Source organism: Parambassis ranga, chromosome 24 (assembly GCF_900634625.1).
Source record: "Parambassis ranga chromosome 24, fParRan2.1, whole genome shotgun sequence".
NCBI classification, from domain to species: domain Eukaryota; kingdom Metazoa; phylum Chordata; class Actinopteri; family Ambassidae; genus Parambassis; species Parambassis ranga.
This window is the reverse complement of record NC_041043.1, coordinates 8,688,734-8,700,431: the sequence shown is the minus strand read 5'-3', so window position 1 is coordinate 8,700,431 and position 11,698 is coordinate 8,688,734. Positions and strand designations below refer to the sequence as shown.

Below are 11,698 nucleotides of genomic sequence, written 5' to 3'. Positions count from 1 at the left end.
TTAACCAAACAAAAAGCTGTGGTAACTTGAACATGGTCAAATTCAATGGCTAAACTTCTGTATCTGACAGCTTAACATGTGGCCAATAATTCGGGGAGCTCATCATACTGCCTTTCCATTTCACCCTGCCAAAATCTCATGTCACTCCGTGTAAATATATTTACCTTTATTTGATTAAAAAGACCGATCAAACAAGTGACTAAACAATGATACATAAAAAGTAACATATTTGCTTCCCTTCAGTGCTATAGTACAAAATGTTTTATAAGAATACTGCTAATATAAATACAGCTAAAGTCAGGGTGCATTCTGCACTTCACATTGTGATGTTGAGAGTCAGGAATATAAATGATCAGCTTATAGCTTGGCACTGTGGCACATTGTATAGTGTTTGTTGTGAAGGAGCAGGACATGAACACACAGCTCTTCCCTAACATCAATGCACACTTCTCTTCTTTTGTTGCACTTCATTCTGGCCCCTCCATCATGCCCTCCACCCTGTGTGTCAGTAGTCCATGCCATGCAGCTGATTCTTCCTGTCAGTTTTTCCCTGCAGGGGCGCAGGAAGCAGTGGCAGGTTCAGGTCGGACACCCTGCGCTGCTGAGATGAACGTAACTGAACAGAGTTTCTTTTAGCTCCATTCATCCCTCCTCCTGCTCGCTCTCCTCCTCCTGCTGCAGATTGCTCTTTTCTCTTTCCCCTCTCGTGCCTGAGGCTCTTCATGACTAAAGTGTGTTGTCTCTGTGAGGGGAAAACAGGAGGTTTAGACCCATTCACAAGAAGACCCGGTGGCCCAGGCCGAGTTAACCCTACCCATGTCATCTTCCGTCCTCGTCCATCTTTTAGCCCTACATTCCTTAAGCGTGGGAGGGGGGCAGATGGTGACGTCTGAGTTGTCTCCACGGTACCCAGGTGTCCTCTGTCTGAGGAGTGGGGAGTGTGTGTGTCAGCCTCCAGGAGCATTCTGGGCGAGATGCCATTCTTCTCTGAGGAATAAAACGTCTGCAGCTTCTCCAGTCGCTCATTAATGTTCAGGTGATGGGAATCACTGTGGTGGCGGTTGTCATGGAAGCAGTCGGACCCAGGGTCTGCTGCACCATCTGACTGAGTTGTCCTGAGCAGGTGTGTGTGTCTGACTGGTCTCATTGTACTGCTGTCTCTGACTGGCTCAGTGGGTAGGTGGACTTGGCAAGGGGCAGAGTCACAGAGCTGGGATGCAGAGGTTTTAGGCGGCGAGAGATGGACGAGCTCCCTGTCCCCAAACACTGAAACTACAACACACAAACACACACAGATACAGCTTGAAACACTGTGGATTCATTTGTTTTTGTTTGAATGAGAACGTCTTACCTTCAGGAAACAATGTCTCTCTGGTGTCCAAGGTGATGGCTGTCTCCTCATCAGTAGTCCCATCCTCTGCAGACAGAGGGGCGGGAGATGGGGAGGGAACGTGAGGAGGGGGCAAAGAGGGGGAGGCAGAGTGAGGGAGCTGGGGTAGAGAGGGAGACGGGGGATGGTTCTCATCAGCCTCTCTGTGGTCCTTTCTGTGCAGATTCTCAGTCCTTTTTCTGTTGTTCTGACATTCAGTTGTCTGTTGGGCCCTCAGAGGCCTGAACTGCTTCAAGCTTTTTTCATTCGTCGGTTCATTCTGAAGACAGGCAGTGATTGGTTGTCATACAGCACAACTTCATACACCTACTACATTTAAAATTTCAACACACTGAAAACACTAGCCTATATCTCAACATGACAAAATTAACCATCTGCCAACCACATTAGGACACATCAGACTTAACTAACTTATTAATAACAGTTTTAATATGGGACATTAAATAGGTTAAAACGCAGTGGTTATGGTGTTTATATTATGTTCTGACGATGACATATCACCTGCTGCTGAGCCTTTGATTCCGTGTTATTCCTCCATGTATTCTTGCTGGGTAGACTCCAGTCACTGCTCTCCAGTTTCTGCCAAATCATTCATCATTGTGTTTTTATAAGATAACTCTTATTTATATGTATTTTTATGTGTACAAATAGTAGTAAAATAATTGGATTTCCTGATGTTGCAGGATGTGAAGACCTGTGTGTGTATATGCAATTATTAAGTATAAACCTTGCCGGCCTTGGATCCTTTTTGGCTCTTGTTGAACTTGCTTAGCAGCAGATGATACGAGGCCATGATGGCAGAGGGTCGGTTGGTGGTAAGCGTGTGCATGATTTCGGAAAGGGAGTAGCCCAACGTCTCTGTCATGTACTCCAGCACAGACGAGTTAAGATCCTCTGGACACAACCTAGGAAATAACAATGAAGAGAAATGGAAAAGAATTGGAAAGATAAAGTGTGAAAGGGAAAGTATGGTGAGGGTGTGTTGGTAAGGAATGGCTGAAGGATTTTGGCTGATGGCAGATCAGAGCTGGAACAATTCTTGCTCCATTCATGTGGATTTCAGAAAACACTTTATAGCCAGGAGGAGCCATACATGATTGCATTTCCACACTGCGTGAAGTGATAAAAGCCTTTTAGTCATGCTGTAATATACAAAGCTGTTAGTGTGCAGACCACAAAAAATTTCATTTTGTTTGAAAACACGCAGTGATTTCCCTCTTGGTTCTTCTCCCCACATTGTAATGTTTGCTGTGGATGTTTAACTGACGAGAGCCGTTTTGTCTCTCTTTTCTCTCTCAGGAAAAATAATATATATATCACGTGTTTGTTGGCAATGCGTTATAGAGCTCTACCTGTTTTTATGAGTGAGTGTGTGAAGCGGCTTTTTGGCATATCCCTCATTGATCCACCTCTCCTCTATCGCCTCGCTGACACTGGGTCTCTTATCGGGATCTGGCTCCAGCAGCGACAACACAAATGAAACGGCACCTGGAACAAGGACACGGAAGAAGCTCAATAATACAAAGCTTTTAGAACGTTAAATAAAATAAAATAAATAAATAAATACATTTTCACTGTCCATGTTTGTTAAAGATTTGCAAGCAGCTGAATATTTTGGCTGCCCAAATAGTAAACTAATCAACTAAAAGGTGTTGCATAACCACTGAAATTTTATCAGAGACAAGGACATGGACAGAGGCAGGAGAACACTTCAGGTTAACCAATTTAGCCTGTCAGCCTGTGACATGGAGCTGTCCTGTGGGAGCTAAGCAGGCTTGATAGTTTGAGTCTAGATGGGGATTCCAGATAAGGCATGGCTGCCACATTCACAGACATACAAGCCAACACTCCTGTTCCGTGTTTCCGTGACACAGTCGGAGAGGCATTGTTTCTGCCAGGGTCCATTTATTGCCATAAATCTATGAAAATGTATAATATAATATCCCTCTATACATCTATAAATCTGGAAATAAATGAAAAACAAGAAAAATGATTACATTAACAAGTGAACAAGTGAGGACTGAGTGGTAAAACTGACCCAACGTTTTAAAAATAATGCAACAAATAACTCCATTCAGAGGCAGGATGGAGTCAGAAAGTCCATGTGGACAGCTCAGATGCCCGCCAATGGCAACGATACAGCCACTAATCTGATCTTGTCACCGTTTCAGAGTCGTTCTGGTTTCCCCCACAGTAACAGGAGCTATGTTTGTTTGTGGTGACATGGCGCCATGACAGAGTGTAATGGAGTGACTATGTGTGAGAAAGAAACCAAAATAAAACTGAGGAGAAACTGAGACACTAAGGCCGCGGCAGAGGGACAAGCAAAAAAAAAGAAATAAGTGAAACATTTCTTCCATTTGATGTGTCCTACATCATAGCTGCGATATTCTTTGTAGCAAAGATTTATATAAACTGCACAACATTTGCTGTAAAAATGCAAATATATAGTGCATACATAATGATGTAGCCACAGCAGGTACCTTTGCTGATGTCACTGGGGATGCTGCTGATCTCTCCATTAACCATCTTCTGGTGCAACTGTTTGATGTTGAAAGGCTCAACAGTGAAGGGGAGAGTCCCTGTCAGCATGGCAAACATGCTCACCCCTCTGCAGACACAGACACGCACACACACACAAGGATGACGAAAGGAAGCATATACACAGAAATGCATTTATACGGGTTTTGCTATGGACATGTAGTCAGAGTGTGTAAATACAAATTCGACTCTACAGGCCTTACACAGACCAGACGTCCACTTTGGGTCCGTACTTCCTGTGGGCGAGCAGCTCAGGAGCAGCGTAGGCAGGACTTCCACACTGGGTGCTGAGAAGCTCCTGAGATAAAGATTCAGCCTTCAGCGTGTTGCTCAGGCCAAAGTCTGTGTAAAAAAATCCATTTAGAATATCATTAGTGCACATTTCACACAACAGCACAGACAACGGGCGCAGTATCCTAATCTGTCATGTTGCATGTTGCAGGAAGCATGAAGGTCAGCTTACCCACAATCTTTATGTTGTTGTGTTCATCCAGGAGGAAGTTTTCAATCTTTAAATCTCTAGAAAAATTAGTCACATTTGTTACATTTAACAAAGAATGTTATTCAAAGTTGTATCTTTTATGAGCGCTGTCCTTAATCCTACAGGATTTTTTTTCCCTGTTGGGTGTTTTGGAGCATTTACTTGACAGACATTATGGTGGTTGTTCAATTTAAGAAGCACTGCAGTGTGTGTTTGGTGTTTCTAAGCCTTTCTCTATGTATTTATGGATAACCAGATGGTTAGGGACTGGAAAAGTTCAATTTGGGTTTGGGTTGAACTCAAGCTTTCAAACCAATGCTGAAAGTGTTTTTTTCAAAATGAACATTTAAAGGTAATTTGGGGGGAGGTGGGGGGGTGTTAGAGTGTTCTCCAAAATACATATAAAAAGTTGAAGATTTTTAAGTCTTCAACTGTTCTTCTTGACTTATCTGTTATCCTCAAGGAAAAGTACCATCTCTGTATTCACTTGAAAAATGTGCCTCAATCGGCTAAAGTACTCCAGCCTCCCCACCAGAAACACTGTCTGCTCTAAAACTACCCAGGCTAAATGAAAATCTGTGGTTAGATGGTAGAGAGCCCCTATAAACTATAGCCTGGGAATCCGCCATGTTCCTTTCATCTGCCTTCATCTAACCAACAGACACTCAGAAATCCAGAGAACCCCGCTCACGCAACCCGAAAAAAGTTCAAAGAGAGACACGGCAAGAAAAGAGCAAGAAAGAGTGAGAGCAGACATTGTCATAAAGGAGAAAATGTATGCGGTGAACCTATTGAATGTGGGTGGCAAGAGGTGCGTTTAAGTGCAAATTTTCCATTTATTTCCAGTTTAATCATCTCTGTGTGGGACTGTGGCGAAGAGTGTGTGAGCGAGTTCATGCATGTGTGTGAGTGCGTGGGTGTGTGTGTGTGTGTGTGAGACAGAGAGAGGTGCCATTGAAGGGTTGGGAGCGACGTCGTTGAGGGACTTCATTAGAGAGGAAGTCCATGATGTTGTGATGATGTGTGAATCATGGCGCCGGCGCAGGATGATGAGGTCATTGCCTGGTAATCACATTCCCACCTTCAGAGGAGCCAAGGTCTTAAACCAAAACACAGCAGTGTGCATATTCTGTGTGGCTGCAGTGAAAATGTGAATGGATGTGTGTGTGACCAGCAGGTCTCCCAACACCTACATACACTAAAATGCCACTAAAATCTCCTGCACTGCAGCGTGCCAAATACTGCAGCAGGGTTTCCTCCTCTGTAGGCTGTTAATGCCCTGAAAACTACTTTCTTTGTGTGTATGTGTGTGCTCAAACATGTGTAATGAACCTACAAAGTCTGACAATATGTAGCTACTGTTTCCCATATATGTTAATATGTTTGGTACGACACCCTCTCTGTCTGCAGGGACGTGATTATGAAAGTTTGTGAATCTTTCTTCCCCCGGATGAAGATCATTTCTTTGAATTTTTTTTGTGACACGTTGAAATAGGAAGCCAACAGACATGCAGAGTTATCTTCTAAATACTGCAACAATTTGTCAGTGAATTGAAGTTTTGAACTGTCAGTCTGGAAAGATTTAAGGACATTTTCCACTCATGTGCAGCATTAAAACCAGCTAAATTTGCACAGTGTCCATTTAGTTTTGGTAAGAAAATAAAGAGAAGTAGCCAAGTTCTAAATCTGACATTGATGTGTACATTCTCCAGTGTGTGTGTGTGTGTGTGTGTGTGTGTGTGAACTCACCTGTGTACGATGCCATGCTTGTGCAGATGTTCCACTGCAGACAGGATCTGTCGGGTGTAGCGCCGCACCTCCCTCTCCTCCAGCCGCTTCCTCTCACAGATCTTGTCCATCAGATCTCCTCCTGCACAGAGCTCCATGGCCATGTAGTAACTGTTCTCTGTCTCCAGGGTCTGACACACAGTAGTATGACCTTTTAACTACAGTCTATAATCAACATTTTTAACAGACTTTCCCTTCATTTTTTTTTCACTTGAGAGATACAGGTTTACCTCCAGGAGCACAACAATATGAGGATGTCGGACCATCTGATGAATTCGGGGTTCCCTCTTCATGTTCTTCAGCACATAGGAGTCCTGCCGTGCTTTCTTCTTGTCTATCACCTTAATGGCTACCTAAACACACACACACAAACACACAGTGTGATTGGTTTGAGCATTTATGAGAAAATAAATTACTAAAAAAGGAAAAGTTTAAGGGGCACACTCTTCTTTAAAGAAGTCTCTTTATACATCCACGAGTATAAGTTCAGTTTTACTGAGAGATTTTCACTTTCATTCTGAACCCTTAAAATTCATTTAGAAATATTAAATAAACTGTGGCAGAACAGGAAATTATTAGGAAAAAAAATTTTAGCAGTAGATATTAAACTGAAATGGTTCATCATGGCTAAATAAATTTGCTGTACAGTGCTAACACCCACATGTCTATGTCACGTCTCGATTTTCAACACTGACTGTTTGCAGACTTAACAGGGTAACAGGGGTTAATGGAAACAAATCCCCCCACTGAGGAGTTTGGCCATCACTACGGCAACCAGGTCAGGTACATAGCCAGGGTCAGGGACTCAGTGACCAGTGAAAGTTACATAGAATCTCACACACACAAGAACATGTAGGCACATGCACATGACACAAAAAGCACAGACGTGCTGTGTAGACTCATAATAAAGTGGATTTTTCTTTTTTTGTTTATTCTCATGAAATTATATGTAAACAGTTAATGCTAATGTCTGTCTGTATAACAGCCAGTTTAATAGTTATAGTTCATGATGACAGAATGCTGAAATCTTGTGTTGATGGTTTCCAATCAACTGAGTCAAAAAGAAAATAAGACACATAGCACAGCAACAGATCCACTAATGTTATCTTCTAAAGAGTTGTAGTTATAAAATAAGCAGTTACAGGAACTGTACACAGACAAAGACTAATAACGGCCTACTATAAACTCAAGCCTGTATAATTATCAGTTACATGGCACTGGTTGTAACTGTGTAATCATAATCTTGTATGTGTGTGATCTTTGCCAGTGTGCCACCCAAACAGTCTGAAGCAAATGTCTTAAATAAGAGGAAAAGCACTGACCTTTTCCCCTGTGCTGATGTGCAGCCCCTCCATCACTTTGGCAAAAGAGCCCTTGTTGATCATTTTTCCTACCAGGTAGGATCCCACCCGTTTGGAGTGGGGGAAGCTCCGCAGCAGCTCCCTGGGGACCTTCAGAGAGGGCAGAGACAGCCGCTCCCGGCCCAGCCCTGAGGCTTCCCACTGGGACACCCCACGCTCTCCTACGCTACCTCCCTCTGCGACCATGTCCTCCAGAGCGGGTTTCACTGCAGCAGCTGGCATCCTGCTCGAGGTTCTGACCCCATGTGGCCACCTCTCACACTCACGATCAAATCAAAAAACTAGACCGTCACACAAAAGTACATAAACAGACACACAATGGCTGCTGAAACTGAGGCAGTATCCAAATCCTTCTCCCAGAGGAGGTACGGCCCCTCAACTGTAGATTATCCACTCTCAGGTACGTATATCCTTTTATTCCAGCCAGGTGGGTGTTTGAGTCCTTTTTTCTTCTTTGTGTATTTTACCTTTTTAGCAAACAAGTGCCTCTCTCTTTCGGGTATTCAGCTGGCTCCTCTCACTCTGTCTCTGCCTGCCGGTTAGTGGATGATTAACCGTTGTGTTCTTAGGTCAGCTCCTGTGATGAGGAGGACATTCTACACCGTAATCACCCCCTCCCTGCACTAAGGTACACACACATACTCACAGTTACACAGTAACTGCTTAGAATGGACTTAATTTACTTCCTTGATTTCTCTTTGATAACTTCTTCACTACATCTGTCCACTTAAACACAATGAGGACAATGTGAGCACTGCAGAGTTTAATGTTACTGAAGGCCTAAAAAATCTTTGATTACCTGAATAAATTGACAAAACTGCAGGACTTGGATTACGTTTCACTTTTATATGAATTTAATCAGTGACCTTAGTGACCCCTGCTTCCAATTCAATTAAGCTTAACAGCTATAAGTATGTAATTAGATATAATACCTACTATAAAACCCTCAGCGAGAAAGCAAGCAGGCTAGTTTTTAGTAAATTATTATTTTGGGTTTTGGTCTATCTGTAAGTAGGTAAGTAGCACCAGTTAAGGGTGAGTGTGGTGTTGACAGAAAGACTAAATTCAGCAGCCAACTACCACAGACTGTATGTTGTGTACCTGCAAGAGAGGATAAACCTTCTCTGTACCAGCTGGCAGCAGTAGTTTGTATTCAGATTTAGAACTGTGGGTACAGCCTGTTGTGTCCAGAACATATTTGCATCTGCTCAGATGAGACCACGATGAACAGTATGTGCCTTCATAACTCTTCTTGTGCACCTCCAGCTGTGTCAGGCTGCTGCCAACTGGTTTTAAACTGTGTCATCATTACAGGAAACACTGCAAATACTGGATCCACATAAGCTGACCTTGGCTTTCTGTGTGGTGAGCCATGGCCGTTACCTACACAACATTACTGACCTGTGACAGCACTTCAGTTAAGGTCAGAGGTCAGGAGCAACAGCAAATCACCCCCAGCCACACATCCTGCAGCTGGTCACTCTCTCCAAATGTCTTACTCATCAAACATCCTGGATGCCTGAAGCCATAAACACTCATCGGGAGTTATAAGAGCTTCTGACTGGAAGATATAATACTGGTTAAAGCTGTCAGAGGCGTGCACTGTGATGGTGCTGGTCAATGGAAAGCAGCAGTGAGGTTTGGATTCAATAAGACACAGTCTGGATTAAAGTATGTTTGGTTTTCTGCTACTGTGTGTCTTAAAATGTGCATGTGTGTATGTGTGTGTGCAACAAGGTCAGATTGCACTGTGTTACTGTTCGATTCCTCTTCACTCAGCTGATGAAAGGAGGGATAGGGCCTTATATCCACCATGTAACCCAATATACTCTCCCTCTCTCACACACACAGAGCCTTACACAACCTTTAATAGTAGTAACCAAGTAAAGCCTCTGGTGTTACCTCATTTGAAACATGTTGATACAGCATAATTTGATTTTACTATCTGACTGAAGGCCGCCGTGATAACCAGGCACTGTTAAACTGTTAAAATCACAGTCAAAACACTTTGTCAACCAGTGTTCTCCCTGCAGGAGCCCACGCCACCATTTAAAATATAATTTCCCTGAGACATAGCAAAATACACATTAACACACTGTACGCTAGTGTCAACTGTTTTTCCAGAAAATTCTAAAATGACTCACAAAACACTGAAGCAGCCTAACATTAGTGGTTTCACATCAGTACAATTCAAAATGCTGTGAAAAAAGTCACCAAACCCCTTTTAGGAAATGTATTAATATTGAGCCAAATCTCACATCTTAATCTCTGCCTCTTCTTCATGTGTGTATGGGCACTCACACACCAGGAGCCCTGTACACTTCATAAACGGGTCTTAAGGCCCTGGCGCTGTGAGCAGGATAAGGTGTTAACACACCCTCACTAATGCCCGGGAAAAGGGTGTCAAACTCTTGTCTATCCCTGTGGTGGACGGACCAACCGAAAGGCAAGAAATTAATACAGTTGGGGCAAAGGGAGGAAGCTGTGTGTACCAGCCTGTGAAATTAAAAGGGGACCGGAAGTGAGCAAAAACCAAAAAGGGAGACAGGATGAGTGAGAAGGAGAGAAACCGAGCTTCACAACTGCAAAACAAATGTGAATTAATAAGCCCTCAAGAGACTTTTTATGAAACCTCAGCACTGCCATGCTTAAATGTTTTGCAGAGACGTTTTGTGTGTGTGTGTGTGTGTGTGTGTTAATGTCCATGGTTCAAAAAAGGTCATTCCCACTGCCAGAGACCACAGTCTATTTGTGTGTGTGCTTTTATGAGTGTGCACATATTTGTAAGCCCGTTTCTAAAAGTACTGCAAATAGTGTATGTTTTTCAGATCATCTGTCTTTGCATCAACACACGTGCATGCATAAACTTCATTTACATGCCTTTACGGTATAATTACGAGTGTATAGATAGTCTAGTGTATGTGTGCGTGTCTCTGTGTGTAGCGTTGGTGCGGAGGAATGCTGGCTTGCCTGTAGGACTTGGCGAGTTTCTCGGCGGTCACATTAAATGAGAAGAGAAACCCCCTTCTGCTTCCTGCCTGTAATAAATGGATCCCCAGCAACCATTAAGGCATATTTTAACACCAAATAACTCCCCAAAACCACAGTAGAACAGACACAGTCAACCCCCACCCTCTCACCATCTCTCTCGCTGCATTTCCTTTTCTTTTTCTTTCATTTCTTCCCATTACTTTTGTACAAAAAAAGAAGAAGGGGAGCTGTGCGTTATGCCATGGCACCATTTTGGTACAGTGTCTAATGAAAGTTATAATTCTTCACAGTTGTGGAAAGAGCGTTACATTGTCCTTTGACATTTGAGCTCTGACATTGCATTCATCAACTTTATGGTGTAGAATAAAAATGCTAGGGTTCAGTTTAATACAAGTAACTACAAAGTTTACTCAAGTATGTTAAGCTTACTGCAAGTACTGCAAGCAACTCACACATTTTACTGTACTGCTGCATCACAGAGAATTCATGTCCCCACCCTTGTTTAGCTCTGTATTTTCTTTTCAGATTCATTCTGTTAAATTAAACACACAATTGCACAGTTCCTCTGATTCAAGTGATACATGCACAGAGGCAAAGCTAGCATGCCTACTGAACAGTTCACATCATGCATGGTGTAAAATAAAATAAAATAAATTGTAGCAGGTAGAACACTTTTTTTGTTTTACCTCTAATCATCACTTATCATCATATGAAGTTTAATGATTTTAACAAATAATGATAACATAGATTGTAAATATTTTGTATGTTTACAGCAGTTCAGGTTGGAATCATTAAACACTAAACTGCAAACTAAAGCAAAAGCTGTGAACTGATTGTCGCCTTCCACCTTGTCAGAAAGTCTATATGTTTTTTATTGGACAAAACAAGTGAGAGTCAGTGAGAGATGTTCTCTCTGGTTTACCTCTGTTTAGTTTTTACAGAGCTGCTGTCCCAGTCTGCCCTCCAGTGGACAAAACACACTGATGCACAATCAGAGCTCATAAATCCAGCTCCTTAACTGAAGATTATCTCTCATTTCTAAGGATGTGTAGGAAGAAATAAGAATAAAAAAAGACAGCTGTGTCTCCATTGGGTCCATTTTTTACTGTTTCTTTGACAACAAAATGTTGGTTAAATTTAAGGTGA

At 42.5% G+C, this 11,698-nt stretch overlaps 1 protein-coding gene across 2 annotated transcripts; it reads right to left on the bottom strand.

Annotated features, from left to right (window-relative positions):
• Positions 1–237: 237 nt before the first annotated feature.
• Positions 238–8,093, bottom strand: LOC114429004 (hormonally up-regulated neu tumor-associated kinase). Of its 2 annotated transcripts, XM_028397837.1 has the most exons (12): positions 7,523–8,093; positions 6,431–6,553; positions 6,162–6,331; positions 4,395–4,450; positions 4,135–4,273; positions 3,874–4,001; positions 2,743–2,878; positions 2,118–2,295; positions 1,892–1,969; positions 1,352–1,649; positions 815–1,272; positions 238–742 (listed from the first exon to the last, which is right to left on the bottom strand). In XM_028397837.1, the coding sequence occupies exons 1-12, from the start codon at positions 7,781–7,783 to the stop codon at positions 506–508; spliced, it is 2,262 nt and encodes a 753-aa protein (XP_028253638.1). In that variant the 5' UTR covers positions 7,784–8,093; the 3' UTR covers positions 238–505. The 2 variants fall into 2 exon arrangements, with proteins under 2 accessions (XP_028253638.1, XP_028253637.1); XM_028397836.1 differs by having other exon boundaries at positions 238–1,272.
• Positions 8,094–11,698: the final 3,605 nt, after the last annotated feature.